This window comes from Littorina saxatilis, linkage group LG9 (assembly GCF_037325665.1).
Source record: "Littorina saxatilis isolate snail1 linkage group LG9, US_GU_Lsax_2.0, whole genome shotgun sequence".
NCBI lineage: Eukaryota > Metazoa > Mollusca > Gastropoda > Littorinimorpha > Littorinidae > Littorina > Littorina saxatilis.
In genome coordinates, this window is record NC_090253.1 from 63,304,425 (window position 1) to 63,326,126 (window position 21,702).

A 21,702-nucleotide genomic window follows, 5' to 3' on the forward strand; every position below is an offset into this window, starting at 1 on the left:
TGGGTTGGCATCCACAGAAGTTATGTTTCTGTTTTAAAGCACACACTTGTCAAGGTATTTATTAGTTCTTACTAAAATCAGATGCTTAAATAAAAAATCATAAACTGTAAAGACATGCTAACCAGCACTGATTAAGGCACACACTTCAGTCAAAAAGCTATGGCATCAACATAAGCAGTGTTGAATCTGTTTCAAATTGCACACTTCAGTCAAAAAGCACATCTCAGACAATAAGTGAATTAGTGTTTCCAATCATTAGCCAAATTAATACTGCTGTTGAGGGTTAGAATCAATGAATGGTAACAGTTTACACATCAATACCGTCAAAGTGTAAAAAAGAAAAGAACTGTACACACACCCACACACTTAGCATCAGATCTCAAAATCAAATAAGGAATAGTGTTGAGCCCTAGAAAAATGTTTTGAATAATACACACTTGAGCCAGGAAGCAAAAAAAGTAACTACACACATGCACGCCAGCACAAGTCATACAGATACATAAGTCAAATTATTACTGTGTTTCAGGTTTGGCATCCACATAAACAGTGTTGTTTTTGTTTAAAATCACACACTTGTCACGTTTCAATATATCACTCAAGGTGATTATGAACCGGTTAATTACTACTAATTAACTAACCACACCACGATCCACTCTCGCAGTCATACAATTAAATAGAGTCAACAAAAGTATAAGTTTCAGACGCCTGTTTATGTATAAACTCTCCACCTCCCTCGAGCCTTCACTCAAAATATGTTCCTTTTACGTTCTCAACACGTAAAAAACCAGTGTTCACTGACAAAATGCCAGTAGTATGTAGAAAATTATAGGAACACGCTGAACCCGTGTAAATATAGTTAAATGAGAATGTTCTGTCCGAAAAGCCCTAGTTCGTGCAGGTGTCACACACCCCACGTTGTCACTACTCCAATGAAATCATAGATACGAAAAGACAACGGTGGTCAACGGGGTGCGTACGACATGGTGCACTTAGCTTTATCTCTGCTGCTGCTGCTTAGCCGGTATGCTGGTTAGTCGGTTCGCTGGTTAGCCGGTCCGCTGCCGGTTAGCCGGTCCGCTGGTTAGCCGGTCCGCTGGTTAGCCGGTCTCCTGGTTAGCGTAGCTTCAACAGTTCCCGCCAGAGTCAGCCGTGCAGATGTTACAGGAACGTAACGAAGCGAGGCGAACGAAACGAAGGCTCAAAAGCCTATGATTGTACTCTCAATGGAAGCAAAGTCCGCTTCCTCCCTGGAACAGCCTCTGTTCGTCAACAGTGACCAAAAACGTCCAGAACCCCTTGTCGAATCCTTATGCGAAAGCCATCGCCGACGAAGGAAAGTTGACGACTTGTCCTCAGCAAAATACGTGGCAGAGAGAAGAAATAACTCGTGGAAGTTCCCCTAGAGTGCCGAATATAATACTCGGTGAAAAACCATCATACTCTAGAAACTGTGTATACGATCCTTCCCCTTCTGCCGCTGGGTGTCAAGTGTGCCGTCCTTGAGTCTCTGACAGACCACCTAGCCAAATACACGTGACTGACCTTGTCACCAAACCAGTCCAGCTATACACAATTCTGCCTCCCAAGCAGAAAAAGACACGAGAAACTCAATCCGTGAAAATCCCGTGTGCGCTGTCAGCGAAAAACCGTCAGCCCTAGCTATGACAGCAGAAACCTCCACTGTAAAACTCGTGCGATACAAAACATCCGTGCTCGTAGAGCACCGTCAGCAAACTCTGCTGTAACCCAATATCACGCACAGGCGCTTTCTATCATACACGACCAAGAACAGGCACTCCACTGAGTGACACTTTCTTGGTCTCTGTCACCCGATCGTGACACACCTCCCCTCTTCAAGACGAAACCTCGGTTTCGCTCACAGTCATGTTCTCCTCTACTGCCCGAGAGAGAAAGTCAGCTCCAACATTGTTGGCGCCCGGAATGACGCGTACCGTGAATTGGTACGGTTGGAGAATCAACGCCCAGCGCATAAGTCTGGCGTTTGCCAACCTTGCAACCTGAAGATATTGCAGAGGTTGATGGTCTGTTTCCAGACAGAAAGGTCGTCCTCAAGAACGAGCAACCCCTCGTTTCACCCCTGATGACTGCAACCTTCTCTGTCTTCTTGTCTTTGTTCTTCTGGTCTTTGTTCTTCTCCCCGTAGGCTGTCCTCTCTATGTAGGCGCGCAGCAGGTTGGCGTGGTACAGGCGTGCTTTCCCGTGCATCATGATCCTGTAGTCGTTCTGGCCCACTTTCGCTGTCACCTCAAAAGGTCCTTGCCACTGCAGTTGTAGCTTGTTGTGTTTGACAGGTAGAAGTAGCAACACCCGTTCTCCAATCTTGAAGCTGCGCGGCCGTGCCTTGCGGTCGAATCCTCGCGCATAACGCTGTGCTGCTCTCCCCAGGTTCTCTTGAGCCAGTTTGCAGGTCTCTTCAATCCTGTTCCTGAGTTCTACGATGTAGGTCGCTGTCGTCTGCACCTCCTCGTCGGCTTCTTCGTCCGTCCAAGCCTGACGCAGGATAGCCATGGGACCGCGTACCTGTCTGCCGTACAACAACTCAAATGGGGAAAAGCCCAAGCTCTCCTGAGGAACCTCGCGGTATGCAAAAAGCAATGCTGGGATGTACCTGTCCCACGTGCGTGGCTTCTCCTGAGCTAGTTTCCTCAGCATGGTCTTCAAGGTGCCATTGAACCTTTCCACCAGTCCGTTGCACTGAGCATGGTAAGGAGTGGTGAAGTGCTGCTCCAGTGATAGCAGTCGTGCTGCCTCCGCCATCACTCCTCCCGTGAACTGCGTGCCTCTGTCGGTGAGTACCTCTGATGGAATTCCCAGCCGGGACCACATAGTAACCAGAGCCTCAGCTACTCGCGTGGCTTCAATCGATTTCAGAGGGATCGCCTCTGGGTATCGAGTAGCGTAGTCCACCATGGTCAAAATGTATCTGTTTCCGTCCTCAGACGCAGGCAAGATGGGCCCGATGATGTCCACTGCCACCCGACGAAAGGGTTCGTCGATGAGCGGCATCTTCTCCAAGGGGACCTTCCTCACCCTTCCTTTGGCAACCACCTTCTGGCACTTATCGCAGGACGCACAGAAACGTCGGACATCCGTGCAGATGCCTGGCCAGTAAAAGTGGCGCCAGACACGATCCGTGGTCTTCTTGGTACCAAGATGACCTCCCAGAATCGAGTCGTGTGCCGTTGCCATGACACCCTCGCGAAACTCGCGAGGCACGACAACCTGTTTGAATGTACCTTCTTGGTTGCTGAACTCACGGTAGAGCAACTTCTTGTCCCTGAGGAACCTTGACCTCCCATGCTTCCCGCTCAGCTTCACCTTCCCCGACTTCGCATGCTCCCGAGGAGTAGCTAAGGTCGGGTCAGAATCCTGAGCCTTCGCGAGAAGCGCGGGGGTCACGTTCCCCAGGGCAGCTCGTGCAGCAGGTAGGGGTTTGAGAGGTTTGTCCTCTCGCTCCGCCTGTGCCCGCGTGAGCACTGAAATGACGTCGGGAGCCCGATAAACGGGAACCTCCCTGGTGACGCCGTCCACAAACTGGACCCGGTTTCCAATGAGCAGGTCGCATGGAGGATCGTCCATGACGACGGCCACAATGGTCCCCGTGAACAACGGGGTTACGACCTTGATCACTGCCGTGTTCAAGTCGTAAGCGTGAGATGCCTCGGCCATTCTCACTCTGATGCTGTCTCCTGTGTAGGCCATAGCTGGAACCAGACTCGCCCGAACCACTATCATGTCTGCCCCTGTGTCCCGCAGACCTTCGCCCTTCACTCCGTTAACGTAGACGTTGCAGTGGGGCTGGAAATGTTTCCTGGAGCACGGAACGCAGAGTTGTGGAATTGTGCATGAGCTCGTGACGTCCCTTAACTCCTCACTGCCAACAAAGTGAACGCCCTTCTGGTCAGCCTGTCTCCTGTGGCAGTCCTTCTTCACGTGGCCCCGCTTGTTGCAGTAGTAACACTGGATGTCAGATCTGGAACTCGATCCCTTGTGTCCCTGATCGTCCTTCCCGTCCTTGGGTCCTGAAGAACCCGAATTTCCCGATTTTCCTGGCCGTGAGCCTGAAGATTTGCCGGAGATCGCCTGGGCGTCCTCGTGCACTCTGATCCAGTCGGCTGCCTCCTGAGTAGTCTTTGGCTGGTGTTCCTGCACGAAGGTCACCACCTCAGGTCGCAGGCTGGACATCAGTTGTTCCATGACAATGAGGTCGGCAAGGTCGTTGACGGTCCAGTCCTTTTCGGCCATCTCCACCCAGCGCCGCAGGTAGAGATTAAGGCGTGCCACAAACTGATGACTCAGCTCGCCGCTCAGTCTCTTGCTGTTACGCAGACGTCGTCTGTAGGCTTCAGCAGTCAGGTTAAAGCGCTGGAGTAACGCCTTCTTAAGTGCCTGATAGTCTCTCGCCTCGTCGTCATCCAAAGCATTGTAGAGCTGTAATGCGCGTCCTTTTAAGCAGGTGCTAAGGCGGCTAGCCCACGTGGCCTCTTCCCACTTCTGGTCAGATGCAATGCGCTCAAACCGGCGTAAAAAATCGTCGAGCTCGTCCTTGTCATCGTCGAACGTCGGCAGTCTCGTACGGTCGGCAACAAACGTCGGCGCGCTAGCCTGAGTAAGCGTACCCTTCTCGGCCTGTAGCCTAGCTAGCTCTAGCTGGAGATCGCGATCCGCCTGCTCTTTCTCTTTCCGTTCCTGTCTGTCACGCTCGGCCTGTCGTTCCTGTCTCTCAAGCTCGTCTTTCTTTTCTTGTCTGTCTCGTTCTCTTTCTTGTCTGTCAAGTTCGTCTTTCCTTTCCTGTCTGTCTCGTTCTGCCTGTCGTTCCCTTTCTTGTCTGTCAAGTTCGTCTTTCTTTTCCTGTCTGTCACGTTCTTCTTTCCTTTCCTGTCTGTCTCGTTCAGCCTGTCGTTCTGCCTGTCGTTCCCTTTCTTGTCTGTCAAGTTCGTCCTTCTTGTCCTGTCGGTCACGTTCTTCTTTTCTTGTCAGTCGCTCAAATTCTTCCTTCCGTTCTACTTCTAAGCGTTTTAGAACGCTTCGGGCTCTAACGCGTGCGTCTCGCTCAGTCGGTTGCTCGCTCCCAGGAGTCTCGAAAGTTATTCTCCTCGTAGGAGATCCCCCTGTAGCCATGGTTAGTTTTAGCAAAGCTTTATTACCAAAATAAGTCTAACGCAGCTATAGCTAGAACACGCGGTGATGAAAGCGGTGGATACAAAAATCCAGCAACCGGAAAATGCAGAAGAAAAATCCAAACGGTGTAGAACAAAACGCGTAGCCTACTTTATGGCTGCTTTTTGCGGTGAAACAAAGTGTTTCCCACAGCCGTGGCCTACTTTATCGGCTGCTTTTTGCGGTGAAACAAAGCGTTTCCCACAGCCTTGGTTAGGACAGAAGTCCTCGGACCCTTCCCCCCCAAAATTCCAACAAAGTCAAAATATGGAGAAAAATCCAAGTAAAACAAGACGGTAGAAATGTAACCTGTTACAGAATGCGAAACAACAATGTAGAGAAAACTGAGTAAAACGAACAACAAATCCGTTAACCCCGCTCAGCTCTCTGCAACGGAAAACTCTGAACGTACAACAACAAAGATTCACAAACAAAGGAAAGGGAAGTAATCACAGTTAGCGCATACAATAACTCACAAATTACAATTTACATTTCCTGCAAGATGTGAATCGCTTAAGGTGTGGTATATGATCAAAACTATACAAAAAAGGGTAGCACCAAGCAGAAAATAAGTCGAGCACTGACGAGATTATCTGCTCTTAGTTATCCTTAATTGGTGGGTCTTTATCAGTCAGAAATTAACTGAGTAAATCCCGGACGAGCCCCCATGTGTCACGTTTCAATATATCACTCAAGGTGATTATGAACCGGTTAATTACTACTAATTAACTAACCACACCACGATCCACTCTCGCAGTCATACAATTAAATAGAGTCAACAAAAGTATAAGTTTCAGACGCCTGTTTATGTATAAACTCTCCACCTCCCTCGAGCCTTCACTCAAAATATGTTCCTTTTACGTTCTCAACACGTAAAAAACCAGTGTTCACTGACAAAATGCCAGTAGTATGTAGAAAATTATAGGAACACGCTGAACCCGTGTAAATATAGTTAAATGAGAATGTTCTGTCCGAAAAGCCCTAGTTCGTGCAGGTGTCACACACCCCACGTTGTCACTACTCCAATGAAATCATAGATACGAAAAGACAACGGTGGTCAACGGGGTGCGTACGACATGGTGCACTTAGCTTTATCTCTGCTGCTGCTGCTTAGCCGGTATGCTGGTTAGTCGGTTCGCTGGTTAGCCGGTCCGCTGCCGGTTAGCCGGTCCGCTGGTTAGCCGGTCTCCTGGTTAGCCGGTCTCCTGGTTAGCGTAGCCTCAACAGTTCCCGCCAGAGTCAGCCGTGCAGATGTTACAGGAACGTAACGAAGCGAGGCGAACGAAGCGAAGCGAAACGAAACGAAGGCTCAAAAGCCTATGATTGTACTCTCAATGGAAGCAAAGTCCGCTTCCTCCCTGGAACAGCCTCTGTTCGTCAACAGTGACCAAAACCGTCCAGAACCCCTTGTCGAATCCTTATGCGAAAGCCATCGCCGACGAAGGAAAGTTGACGACTTGTCCTCAGCAAAATACGTGGCAGAGAGAAGAAATAACTCGTGGAAGTTCCCCTAGAGTGCCGAATATAATACTCGGTGAAAAACCATCATACTCTAGAAACTGTGTATACGATCCTTCCCCTTCTGCCGCTGGGTGTCAAGTGTGCCGTCCTTGAGTCTCTGACAGACCACCTAGCCAAATACACGTGACTGACCTTGTCACCAAACCAGTCCAGCTATACACAATTCTGCCTCCCAAGCAGAAAAAGACACGAGAAACTCAATCCGTGAAAATCCCGTGTGCGCTGTCAGCGAAAAACCGTCAGCCCTAGCTATGACAGCAGAAACCTCCACTGTAAAACTCGTGCGATACAAAACATCCGTGCTCGTAGAGCACCGTCAGCAAACTCTGCTGTAACCCAATATCACGCACAGGCGCTTTCTATCATACACGACCAAGAACAGGCACTCCACTGAGTGACACTTTCTTGGTCTCTGTCACCCGATCGTGACACACACACTTGTCAAAAAACATAAAAGTAACTGTACACAGTTCTGTTCAGGTTTAGCATCACTGTAAACAGTTTCAAATCAGGTAGATACCAGTCAAATACAAAAATAACATAAAACTGCACATTGGTCCAATTAAAAAAAAAAAGATTCAGACTTGAGATCAAAAGTAAATAGTGTTGCATTTTGTTTTCAATTACACATTTCAGTCGAATTGCATAAAACTGTACACACATGCTTGGCAGAACATCGCAGACAATGAAAAATGTGTTTCTAGTTGTACATAACAACCCCATCAAATCAAATTAATACTGTTTCAGGTGTCGGATAAAAAGGAAACATTATGCAACAAGTATTCACCATCTTGAATGAAATTTAACCAAATCGTCGACGCAAATACGGAATCGCCGCAGCGAAACTTCGCGATCGGCACCACGCTTACATGTTTTCGCTAAGCGGCGCGGTGACCTCTTGCCCTCCAAACCCCGGTGCGCACGAAGTGATGACGACGTCAATAGGGAGACCTCCATAGTGGCAGTCAACATGAGTCACCCTGTATAGTGGCAGTCAACATGAGTCACCCTGTATAGTGGCAGTCAACATGAGTCACCCTGTATAGTGGCAGTCAACATGGGTCACCCTGTATTGGCAGTCAACATGGGTCACCCTGTATAGTGGCAGTCAACATGAGTCACCCTGTATAGTGGCAGTCAACATGAGTCACCCTGTATAGTGTCAGTCAACCAGAGTCACCCTGTATAGTGGCTGTCAACATGTGTCACCCTGTATAGTGGCTGTCAACATGAGTCACCCTGTATAGTGGCTGTCAACATGAGTCACCATGTATAGTGGCTGTCAACATGCATGAGTCACCCTGTATATTGGCTGTCAACATGGGTCACCCTGTATAGTGGCTGTCAACATGAGTCACCCTGTACAGTGGCTGTCAACATGAGTCACGTACCCAGTATAGTGGCTGTCAACATGCATGAGTCACCCTGTATAAAGGAAGTCAGCGTAGGTCACCCTTTGTGTGCACCTTGTGTCACATAGTCACATAGTTATGTGGTGCTTACTTGGCTATGGCCACTTCTCAATTGCAATGCAATGCAGATTAGATGTAAACAAGTTTATGCAACATCTGCGTCTTTGTATCTTTTTTGTGTGCAAGGCTTTTTTTTGTCTTATTGCTATTTAACTGTAATATGTTAAATGAATGTTGCACATGTGATTACTATAGCCAAATAACTATTGGTGGAGAATGTTTAGGATTGCCTTGTTATGTATCAAATATTCTCAAGATGTTTGCATCTTATTAAAATATACACTGACAATAATATGTTATTCGTTGTAGCCGCGTATGTGTAATCAGAGAGTGTGTGTGTATGTGTTTTTGTCTGTATGTCTGTTTCTGTGTTTGTGGCAACAGTGACAAATCTGTCCAGAAAGGATTTGCACCAAACCGGAAAAGAAACACTTCTCTATTTACTTCACACAGACTGAAAGTAACAACATGCACTTGAAGTAGACACCCTTCAACCTACCATTTGGGTGAAGTACGCAGTCAAATCAGTATACGGGAAGTAACCCAGTGTACATTCTGGGTCGAGCTATTTAGGTAGTTACTTCCCTTGGATATTTCGCTGCTGTCGCCCTCAAGTGTTCTCAACCACTGGCCTTATAGTTAACTACAGTGAAACCCGGCTATATTGAAGTAGGCTATATTGAAATCCCGGCTATATTGAAGAATTTTTCAGGTCCCGGCTGAAGCTCTACTTTTTCTTTGTTAAAAAATGTTGGCTACATTGAAGTCGGCTATATTGAAATCCCGGCTATATTGAAACAAAAATTCAGCCCACGGGACGTTTTTACCTGGCTATATTAAATGTTTGCTCCAAAGATTTGTTTAACTTTTTATTTTTAAGAACAATGACAGCGCGGGCGCCGAATGATATGACACGCCTCTGTCAGCGCAATCAGTTGAGTTAGGGGAGAGGCCAGATCAGCATCAACTTTCGAGTCAGGAGGTCTCTGATAACAATTACAGTCTAACAATGCCGCGGGCCTCTGACAGCTACGCCATGTATACGTCTTGTGGTGCGTAGACTTAATTTCTCTTGTTCATGCGAGTAGTTTCCCTTTGTACACTAGCAAAAATGGCTGCAAAACAAACAAGACTCGTAAGGCAAAATAACAACATTTAGTCAAGCTGTCGAACTCACAGAATGAAACTGAACGCACTGCATTTTTTTCACAATGACCGTAGTCCGCCGCTCGCATAAAAGGCAGTGAAATTAACGAGCCTGTTTAGCGCGGTAGTGGTTGGGCTGTGCTGCAAAGCACGCTTTTCTGTACCTCTCTTCGCTTTAACTTTCTGAGCGTGTTTTTAATCCAAACATATCATATCTATTATGTTTTTGGAATCAGGAACCGACAAGGAATAAGATTAAATTGTTTTTAAATCGATTTCGGAAATTTATTTGTAATCATAATTTTTATATTTTTAATTTTTAGAGCTTGTTTTTAATCCGAATATAACATATTTATATGTTTTTGGAATCAGGCAATGATGAAGACTAAGATAAGGCCCCCACCCCCCCAAAAAAAGTTTACGGTAACATAGGCCAAAAAAATAGGGGTCGGTAGGTCGTCTCGATTCCCCCTCTATGTTAAAACATTTAGTCAAAACTTGACTAAATGTAAAAAGGGTGAGTCTGACAATTAAAAGAAAAATCGAGCTTATTCAGAAGCTGGAATCTGGCTGCAAAAAAAGAAAGGAAGTAGCTGAGGAATTTGGAATGTGTGTTTGTGTGTGTAAGGGAGGGGGGGTGCGTGTGTGTGTCCGTGTGTGTGTGTGTGTGTGTGTGTGTGTGCAGAAAAAAGCAAGGAGGCTCGAAGAACAACAGCCAACAGGTGAAATATTAATGGGAATATATCTCACATCAAACACAATGTGTGGACACAGAAATGAGAACGTATAGTGAAAAAAAGTTCGGTTATACTGAATTTCTGAAGGAAGAAGGAGGGAAATTCAATATAACCGAAAATTGCCTATATTGAAGTTCCGGCTATATTGAAGGTCTTCCCGGGTCCCGTGCCACTTCAATATAGCCGGGTTTCACTGTATATACATATATATATACACATGTAAATAATTTACAAAATATAAACATAAAAGGAGAGAGAGAGAGAGAGAGAGAGAGAGAGAGAGAGATCCGCCAATCATCGATGTTGAATAAAAATTAAAATAAACAAGAAAATTAAGTTGTTGAAACGTTTGTTATTTGACAAAACAATATTCACAGATATTTCGACCCAGCGGTCTTTTAAGTGCACAGACAAACAAAATTAATATTAATCAAACAGAAAAAAATACTTAGCTCGCAAAAAGTGCAGCCGCTTGGGGAGGAGACACAAGCTGGGTCGAAATATCTGTGAACGTAACTTATTGTTTTGTCAAATAACAACCGTTCGACTGAACAACTTAGTTTTCTTGTTTTTTAATTCTGAATTTTGGAACGTTGGCAGTCTCTTTGTTTTTAGATGTTTTGCATGTTGAATAAGTTATCAGACATGCTTTTGGTGAGGTGATTAACCAAAGAAGTGATTGATTACGTAAGTAATCCGAAACACCCCCTTGTTCGTTTGTTGGGCTAGTGTCTAAGCTAGGTGGTAGTTTTTTTTCCTGAAGGCCGAACTCAGTAAATGGTGTTACACGAGTCCTGATGTGTTATTGTCAGTGAAGGCCGAACTAAATGATGTTACACGAGTCCTGATGTGTTATTGTCAGTGAAGGCCGAACTCAGTAAATGGTGTTACACGAGTCCTGATGTGTTATTGTCAGTGAAGGCCGAACTAAATGATGTTACACGAGTCCTGATGTGTTATTGTCAGTGAAGGCCGAACTAAATGATGTTACACGAGTCCTGATGTGTTATTGTCAGTGAAGGCCGAACTAAATGATGTTACACGAGTCCTGATGTGTTATTGTCAGTGAAGGCCGAACTCAGTAAATGGTGTTACACGAGTCCTGATGTGTTATTGCCAGTGAAGGCCGAACTAAATGATGTTACACGAGTCCTGATGTGTTATTGCCAGTGAAGGCCGAACTCAGTAAATGGTGTTACACGAGTCCTGATGTGTTATTGTCAGTGAAGGCCGAACTAAATGATGTTACACGAGTCCTGATGTGTTATTGTCAGTGAAGGCCGAACTCAGTAAATGGTGTTACACGAGTCCTGATGTGTTATTGCCAGTGAAGGCCGAACTAAATGATGTTACACGAGTCCTGATGTGTTATTGTCAGTGAAGGCCGAACTAAATGATGTTACACGAGTCCTGATGTGTTATTGTCAGTGAAGGCCGAACTAAATGATGTTACACGAGTCCTGATGTGTTATTGTCAGTGAAGGCCGAACTAAATGATGTTACACGAGTCCTGATGTGTTATTGTCAGTGAAGGCCGAACTAAATGATGTTACACGAGTCCTGATGTGTTATTGTCAGTGAAGGCCGAACTAAATGATGTTACACGAGTCCTGATGTGTTATTGTCAGTGAAGGCCGAACTAAATGATGTTACACGAGTCCTGATGTGTTATTGCCAGTGAAGGCCGAACTAAATGATGTTACACGAGTCCTGATGTGTTATTGTCAGTGAAGGCCGAACTAAATGATGTTACACGAGTCCTGATGTGTTATTGTCAGTGAAGGCCGAACTAAATGATGTTACACGAGTCCTGATGTGTTATTGTCAGTGAAGGCCGAACTAAATGATGTTACACGAGTCCTGATGTGTTATTGTCAGTGAAGGCCGAACTAAATGATGTTACACGAGTCCTGATGTGTTATTGTCAGTGAAGGCCGAACTAAATGATGTTACACGAGTCCTGATGTGTTATTGTCAGTGAAGGCCGAACTAAATGATGTTACACGAGTCCTGATGTGTTATTGTCAGTGAAGGCCGAACTAAATGATGTTACACGAGTCCTGATGTGTTATTGTCAGTGAAGGCCGAACTAAATGATGTTACACGAGTCCTGATGTGTTATTGTCAGTGAAGGCCGAACTAAATGATGTTACACGAGTCCTGATGTGTTATTGTCAGTGAAGGCCGAACTAAATGATGTTACACGAGTCCTGATGTGTTATTGTCAGTGAAGGCCGAACTAAATGATGTTACACGAGTCCTGATGTGTTATTGTCAGTGAAGGCCGAACTAAATGATGTTACACGAGTCCTGATGTGTTATTGCCAGTGAAGGCCGAACTAAATGATGTTACACGAGTCCTGATGTGTTATTGTCAGTGAAGGCCGAACTAAATGATGTTAAACGAGTCCTGATGTGTTATTGTCAGTGAAGGCCGAACTAAATGATGTTACTGACACGAGTCCTGATGTGTTATTGTCAGTGAAGGCCGAACTAAATGATGTTACACGAGTCCTGATGTGTTATTGTCAGTGAAGGCCGAACTAAATGATGTTACACGAGTCCTGATGTGTTATTGTCAGTGAAGGCCGAACTAAATGATGTTACACGAGTCCTGATGTGTTATTGCCAGTGAAGGCCGAACTAAATGATGTTACACGAGTCCTGATGTGTTATTGTCAGTGAAGGCCGAACTAAATGATGTTAAACGAGTCCTGATGTGTTATTGTCAGTGAAGGCCGAACTAAATGATGTTACTGACACGAGTCCTGATGTGTTATTGTCAGTGAAGGCCGAACTAAATGATGTTACACGAGTCCTGATGTGTTATTGTCAGTGAAGGCCGAACTAAATGATGTTACACGAGTCCTGATGTGTTATTGTCAGTGAAGGCCGAACTAAATGATGTTACACGAGTCCTGATGTGTTATTGTCAGTGAAGGCCGAACTAAATGATGTTACACGAGTCCTGATGTGTTATTGCCAGTGAAGGCCGAACTAAATGATGTTACACGAGTCCTGATGTGTTATTGTCAGTGAAGGCCGAACTAAATGATGTTACACGAGTCCTGATGTGTTATTGTCAGTGAAGGCCGAACTAAATGATGTTACACGAGTCCTGATGTGTTATTGCCAGTGAAGGCCGAACTAAATGATGTTACACGAGTCCTGATGTGTTATTGTCAGTGAAGGCCGAACTAAATGATGTTACACGAGTCCTGATGTGTTATTGCCAGTGAAGGCCGAACTAAATGATGTTACACGAGTCCTGATGTGTTATTGCCAGTGAAGGCCGAACTAAATGATGTTACACGAGTCCTGATGTGTTATTGCCAGTGAAGACAGATGGCACTGTACTTGATTCTAATTAAATATAAATCTGTGTTGTGCGGGATATGGACTTTTACGTGTGTTCAAAATGTGTACCTGTGACAGAAGGATACATGTTGTTGCTGTGTCTGACAGGGGCATGGTGACTACCATGTTGACGTTGAGAGTTAATTTGGCAATCTCAATATCCATGCATACAGATATATGCATCATTGCCGTATTGATCTGGTGAAGACAAACAGCCAGCGTGTGTTCTGCCAGGCCTGCAAGCTTGTCTTTTTTATTCCCCCCTCTGCTTCTTTACCTCTGTAAACTTGTAGGGGTAGTTATTTTTCGATAATCACCCAGCAACCAAACAAATAACGACCCAGCAACAGCCTGAATCCTCGATAGTGCAATGGGTTGAGAGGTTGTTCTGTTTCGGTACTACTTTTTGCGACTGAAAAGTTCCGAACGCTCTAATGTACGAAGTATACATCTCTGGAGCAAATAATACAAACATACCGCATTTAAATTAACAACTACAGGCCTGAACACATGAATCTCCATATAAAATCCATGAGTTCGGTTGTTTTCTGAATCTCATCTGCCGTGCCGTCAAGCCGTTCATCACAAGCAATTTCCCAAGGCAAGTAACTCATACTTTGTCTAGCGACAAGAGTAGTTCCCCTTCTTTTCACTCAGTTCCTTCGACAACAGACTGCAATCCGACGGTCAGTTTTCAACAATATTTCATTTAATAAACAAATCACACGCAACCAAATGCACACATCTCATCAATTTAAACAACATAAAGGGGTTTCATACACTATTTTCCCCAGAAAACTGAACTTCATACTGTTTTTAACGTTGGAACACGGGTGCAAAAGTTCGTCTGCTAGTCCCATTTGACGAAAAAACATTGGTAGTGACTATATCCACGGTTCCGTGCCTCTAGTCCCCCATGCTATATCCACGTCAGTGACGTCATTTCCGCGGAATCTCGGAATCGTTCGGAATCACTCGGCAGTCGAAGCCTCGCGTTGGCACTCGGGACTCTTGGCGCCATTATTGTTGAGATGGATGAGGAGGAAGTTGCAATTTGTTTTCATAAAATAACAGACCCTGTGTTGGGTCTTGTAACAATAAAGAGAAGTAACTGAATTCACAAACTCATTGCTGAACGACCGCTTGATCTTCTTAGATTTTAAGAGAGCAAAAAATGGTGAATTCAAAATCATGGGAGTACTGTGGACAGTTGTGACTTACGGAGTTCAGCCCCTCAGCACCAATCTAGCGAATAGGGAAGACCAATACATCATTCTTCATCTTCCGGTTGGTAGCTTTAGTCCACACGTTGACAACATTCACTTAAACATTTGAACAATCGACACATGCTTCACACTGCATCACAAATCACCGCAAACTAGGAAAGTGCAAATCCCGAATAAACATGCAAGTTCAGGTGAGGTTCGTATTAAGAGGGGGGGGGGGGGGGGGGGGCTGCAATGTTGCAATGTCACCACAGAGAACGCTGTATACTGCTCATAAAGTCTAAACATGGAATTATGACATTGATATTTTACAGCTAACGTCCAAGTCATGTCTGTAAAGTGCCGAACCGAAAGCAGGAAAATATTGGGCAAGAGTAGCGTCCCTTGTCAGTGACGTGGATTTAGCATAGGGGACTCGAGGCACGGACCCGTGGATGTAGCCACAGCCAAAAACATTATCCTGAGCGATACCAAAACATATATACAGAACACACAATATCTGCCTTTGCCGCCACAGCAGAATAACAGCATATCTGTGTACTTGATTTTAGCCCAAAATAGGAAAACTGACAAGAAGTGTTAACAGAATGGAATGATTTGCACGGAACTATACAAACGCGCATTAAAGCTGTGGTCTATTTATGACTTTCCGGGGCTACGAGGTTGAAAAATAGGGACACAATCATGTACAGAATTCTGTACAGCAAGCGCTACCCGAAACTCCACCTATACGGTGTGTATGACCTTGAGAGCTTCAGTCAACGCTTGAATTTTGCAGGGATAACATCCGGTTTGCTCTCTCAAGACTGATCATATTTTATCTTCAAGAGAGATCAAGGGGAAAAAATAAACGCCCCGGCGAAGATTTGAACTCTCGACCTCGAGACTTCGTGTCTCATGTCCTAACCACTAGGCTACTGCGCCAATTGAGAAAAAGCAGGAAAAACATTGATATGAATTCATGTTATGTTATTCTTGAAGCAGCATGATTTATATCTCTATCCGCCCGTTGTTCAGAAGTGAATACATGTATAACCATTTCTTAGATGTCTGGTTTCAACTGCACAGAGCTTTGGAGAGATTCAATTACTGTTCTTGTCATTTTCTTGCATGTTGTAAATAGAGATATCGCAGCTATTTGCATGGCGCGAATGTCATGTAGCATGACGATGTAATGTACTGCGATTCCGTAAAACATGTTTGCAAATAAAGGCAAATATTAATGTCAATTTTTACGTTTTTGCAACGCATGAATGGTAATTGAAGCGTAGAATTATATAAAATTATCAATTTTTTATCTTTGACAACACTGGTGAAGTGGCCTAGCGGTTCAAACATCGGACCCGACATTTCGAGGCCCCGAGGCCTTGAGTTCGAATCCCTGCCAAGTCGTTTATTTTTTCTGCTCGATCCTTCTTGACAAATATGCTCAGCTCTGCGAGAGCAAACCGGATGTTACCACTGCAAAATTCAAGCGTTGACTGAAGCTCTCAAGGTCATACACGCCGTATAGGTGGGGTTTCGGGTAGTGTTTGCTGTACAGAAATCTGTACATGATTTTGTCCCAATTTTTCAACCTCCTAGCCCCGGAAAGTCATAAATACACCACAGCTTTAATCGATCGCCTGCGCAGGTTGACTGATTGAGAGAATAGGATTCGATCAAACTTTCGCAAAAAAACTCCTCTTTTCTTTGAATAACTGAAGAAAGGAGGAATAAAGAGGTTACATACCTCGTCTCAGTGATTATCAAAAATAATGGTCTCAGTTCGCGGTCATGAAAAACCTCGCTAAAGCTCGCATTTTTCATGATCCGCTAACTTCGACCATTATTTTTGATAATCACTGAGACTCGGCATGTAACCTCTACATATTCCTCCAATGGCAAGACAAGATTAAATCATGTGATAGCAACAGTTACGTCACGTCCGCCCAACACTTTTCCTGGTGCTGTGGTGGTGTGAAGACGTGTTTTCTGTGAGAAAAGTGTTTTGCCTGTCTCAAACATACATGTCTCCAGAATCTATAGAGTTAGCTCAGGAAGTTAGAGAAGTAAACGCTGCACAACAAGCTCTGTTGGATTATTCTAGACAATCAACTTATTCAATTCTTCCTGAAAATATGAATCAGCAAACAGAACAGGAAGTTAGGAATTTATCACAGTCAAACACTTCTTCTAGTATGGAGCAGGATGATTATGGACTTCATACTGGGCTCAGTCAAGACTTTGTGGTGATTGATTTAGAAAGTACCGAATGTGATCAATACATTAACTTTGAAAGTGTGCAAGTTAAAACAGAAGTTGACTCTGAAAAACTAGAGAGTTTAAAAAAACACATTGAGTACCATACAAAACTTCTTGAATTTTACAAACAACTTGATTCAATTTTCCAAGAGAGAGGACATAAGGCTGCAGAAGAGTTTGAATTGAAAGCAAATCTTCACAAAAAGCCAATACCTGTTACCTTCCAAAACAAACGGGAAAAGAAATCAAACGTCTTGACTTCACTTAGAGGGTCGGAGCTCCTAGAGGGTCTAAAAAATCATCTGTACTATGATGGTTCAACAAGCGAATCTTTGTTGTTTAGTACAAGAACAACAGATATTGAGGAACTCAAACAAAAGCTTCTTGTTTGTGAAAAACAATACAAAAGTAAAGCAACAGATACCCTAAAAATTGTGGTTGTTTATGGACAATATTTAGAAGTGCTGAGGAATAGACATTTTGGAAGATACAAGGGTGTTTGTTTAGAAGTGTTACGTATAACACCTAGATGGGCGAGAGATCTCATTAATATAAGCATTCTTCTCAAGACATATCCCAAATTCCAACAACTAAATCTTCCAATAAAAACAATGTTGTCTCTTCGCAAGCACATCCATCAAGCCTTGGAAAACAATGAAGAGGAAGCAGCTTTTTGGATTGGTAAGTGTTATTTCTCTCTATTGCATACATTTGTTTACTGGTAACCAATAGGTCAAATCCGTGATGTTAATGTACCTGATCCAATTGTCGATGACACATACTACATGTGGAAACATCAGAATAAAAAATGGGTACTTAGTCCTGTTATGAAAAAGATTGACTGGGAAATGAAGTTTGAATTTGTGAGTCCATACACTCTTGTTGGAAAAGACGACACATTCCGTAAGTCAATCAATGCTAAACCACTAATTGTTAGCCTTGTTCCTGCGATTAACAGCAGGGGAGAAGTTGCAGTTAAACCTTTCCATAAGAACAACTATCTCATTCACAGAAAACAAAGTGTTGAAAAGAACGCTGACACCATTGTCGATTTTATACCCAAGCTTCCAATAGGGCAGAATGCAACTATGATATTTGATATAGTTGTCAGGAAAAGGGAAGAAACCACAAACACTGTTCTAATGAGAGGAATAAATCTCAACTGGAGACCATTAAATGTTGAAGAAGTATTTATTGCTGTTCAAAAGGATTCTAACACAATAAAGAAACAGACGTCAAACCAAAATGTTGTTGTTAACGCAGATATAAATAATTTAACAGAAATAAGAAGTATTAATCTTACTTATCTTGATTTGATTGCTTTCTACTATACATGTTTCATTTTAGTAAAAGTTTAGTCCAGAAGCCTATTTTTGGTTAATATTTAGGGTCTGTCGGAATCGGTGAGCCAGAACGTACATTCCCCCTTTCTCTTAGGACGTCAGCCTGGTTTCTGTCAAAATGAACTCAAGGCTGAATGCTTCCCCGGCAAATTCAACAAATAAGGGTAATGTTGAACTTGAGCGTAGTCAGTTCAAAGATCATAATCCATTGCAATTTAAGTCTCCCCCCGTGGGTTAGGGGGAAGAATTTATCCGATGGCGATGCTCCTCACTCAGCATGTCGTAAGCGACTAACGGATTCTGTTTCTCCTTTTACCCTTGTTAAGTGTTTCTTGTATAGAATAATTTATTGTCAATTTTTGTAAAGATTTTAGCCAAGCAGTATGTAAGAAATGTTAAGTCCTTTGTACTGGAAACTTACATTCTCCCAGTGAGTAAGGTAATACAGTATTGTACTACGTTGCAAGCCCCTGGAGCAAATTTTTGATTAGTACTTTTGTGAACAAGAAACAATTGACAAGTGGCTCTATCCCATCTCCCCCCTTTTCCGGCGTCGCGATATAACCTTGAATGGTTGAAAACGACGTTAAGGCCAACAAAAAAAAATTGTCTGTTTCTGGTCACCCGACCGACCCTAAATTTCGGCGCCGACCCTAAACTTTTTTTTTCCAAACTCAAAAATTTTTATTTATTTTTTGGTGGTAAAGGACAGGGTGAGAAAATGAACAACAAAAACGTGTGAAAACGAAAGTCCGCTGACGATTTGTAAATGTGTTGAGTGTCTTGTCTCTATGTATAGTGAATCCAGTCTCTTTGCGCGATTTTTAAAGTTAGTTTTATTGGTCTACATTTGGGGGTAAAAAAAAAAAAAAAAAATAAAAAAAAAATCCCGACCTACCGACCCTATTTTTTTTTAGCCATGTTACCAGAAACAGGCAATTTTTTTTTTTGGCCTAAACACCAAATAAAGAAAGAATATAAAGTTTTAATGAAATGACACAGGAATGAACGTTTTAGTTGGGGTACAAAAATGGGTGCAATAATGTTTTTGCTCAGTTTATATATCCTGGAATACCTTTACCTGCTTTGCTGTAAATGTTGAATCTGACAGTTTTGTTTTGTCACAGCAGTGCCTGGAACAGTGAACATGCAGTCAGGGATTGTCAGGGATTGTGAACAGTCAGGGATCATCAACACCATAAAAAGTGAACAGTCAGGGGTCGGGGCTTCTCGTAACAGCATGGAGGAAGGAGACACAGGCGTTGTGTCAGACGTCAAGATAGAGATTGATGTGGCTGAAGACATGCCGCAGTGTTGTTACAGGACTGAACAACTTCAATACGGTAAGCTTGCTTCTATTGACTTACCTGAGTAATCTTTGTAATGAGCAGTGTCAGTTTGTCCACCCGTCCGTCTGTCAGCAAAGATCTAAACGTTGAGGTTACATATTTCAAATGTTTTTGCAGCTAGAGCTTTGAAATGTTTTGGGTTTGAAGGTTTCTAAACTGCAAGTCTGGCATCAAATTTCAAGGTCACAGTGTGTCACGTTCATGTCATTAAAATTTACTTTTAGGTTTTCTCAGATGTTTAAACTGAGAGCTTTGTAACTTTACTGGCTTCTACGGTTGGATGACCACCTCCCATCATGATACAGGTCTGGTTAAAATCAAATGCTGAGGTCATAGTGAGGTCGTGCTTGCCCCATAAAATGAAAAATTATCAATTTCTTGGATAAGATAACAAGGAAAAAAATGTTCACCAGAATAAACAGCAACACGAACAACTTCACCGTGGGCCGGTTTTGACATGTTCTCTTCTTCAGCACATAAAATACATAAAACTGAAGGGATGACATAGGTAGACATGTACTCTTCTTCAGCACATAAAATTAAATACATAAAACTGAAGGGATGACATAGGTAGACATGTTCTCTTCCTCAGCATATAAAATACATAAAACAGAAGGGATGACAGAGAGTCAGACATACCATGTACTCTTCTTCAGCACATAAAATACATAAAACAGAAAGGTTGACAGAGATGTTCTCTTCCTCAGCACATAAAATACATAAAACAGAAGGGATGACAGAGGGAGACATGTACTCTTCTTCAGCACATAAAATACATAAAACAGAAAGGTTGACAGAGATGTTCTCTTCTTCAGCACATAAAATACATAAAACAGAAGGGATGACTGAGAGAGAAAGAGATTGAAGAAAAGAAGAGGACGGACAGTGTGTGATGTTCAACTTGAACATAAGGTACTCACTTCTGATTGCCATCCTCTGTTCTGATTTTCTTCATTTGAATTTTAACCTGATAACCCAACAGACTGGATTTGCCTTATGCATTGATAACTCAACAGACTGATGACCTAACAGGCTGAATTAACTTCATAACGCAACATACTACTCAGAATTTACCCTTATAACCCAACTGAAAGGATTTTTCTGACAACCTACCAGACCTAATCCAACAGACTGAATTAAATTGATAATCCAACAGACTGAATTAAATTGATGACCCACCAGACTGTACATACTTGATATCCTAACAGATGTTAACCAGGGAGACTGTGAATAATAGTGTGGCTGGAGAGCCATGTTTGAAAAAATTAGCATTAGATAAAATAAATATTGAAGGTTTGGGACAGTCATGGCATACAGAGTTCCCTCTGTCATGCTATCGCTGGCCCCAGATTTTAAAAGAAGCGTAAGTAGTATCGAAACCAAAGCTAGACGACGCAAGGGAGGTAATCGAACTTTCGGTTTCTGTTTTGGTCGGCCATTTTGGATGGTACCGATGGGGTCTACCAGTAAAGATTCATAAACATTGGGAAAATGTGTTTGTTAATATGATAAATGGTAGAAATGTGGACGAAAGTGTTTAAAATATGTTTTCAAGCCATTGAAAGGTAGTTGTCAATTTAGTCAGGCAACGCGAATGTCATAACGACTCGTCGTTGTGGCAATAACGTTAACCGCCAGTCGTTCAGTGATCTTACTTGGAGAGACAGCATCCGTAAAAGGGAGGAGAGACAAGGTTTCTTTGATGAAGATAGTGTTGTAGGTTGCTTAAATATGGCCAACAGTTATTAAAAGAGCGCTTGTTGTGATCAGCAAGTGTAAAGATAAAGGAAAAAAGACGGACTATATTGTCCGCGTTTGTTGTTTTGCGAAGGGGGAAACTTGATTTTGGCATCAGGGACAAAACACTTTGGTGAAGAATAGGGGGATTTGTCCGTCCGGTTCTTATCGAAGTTAAAATAGCAAATTCTGAGGTCTTAGACCATCCTTAAATTTATCCCAATAGGAAAGAACCGTTCTTCCATCTAGAGGTCCAACAAAGTAAATAGGTTGAGGGAATTTCATAGTTAGTCAGTCAGGTGACAAAAGATCCTGTAGTGGGTAAAAATGTATCTAGCTCGATATGCGGAGTCTCACCTTAGAATAGGATTTATTCGAGGGATGGGAGA

The 21,702-nt window shown here is 43.2% G+C and overlaps 1 protein-coding gene across 4 annotated transcripts in view; it reads left to right on the forward strand.

The window, feature by feature from the left end:
• Window positions 1-16,264: 16,264 nt before the first annotated feature.
• LOC138976746 (selection and upkeep of intraepithelial T-cells protein 5-like) overlaps window positions 16,265-21,702 on the forward strand; it is a 15,075-nt gene continuing 9,637 nt past the window's right edge. The window contains exons 1-3 of one of the 4 annotated variants that reach the window (XM_070349632.1): window positions 16,265-16,871; window positions 17,514-17,565; window positions 19,355-19,570. In XM_070349632.1, coding sequence (XP_070205733.1) covers window positions 16,650-16,871; window positions 17,514-17,565; window positions 19,355-19,570 — 490 coding nt within the window. In that variant the 5' untranslated portion in view covers window positions 16,265-16,649. Of the gene's footprint in view, window positions 17,566-19,354; window positions 19,571-21,702 lie in introns of all 4 variants that reach the window. The other 3 variants (XM_070349633.1, XM_070349630.1, XM_070349631.1) reach the window with 3 other exon arrangements.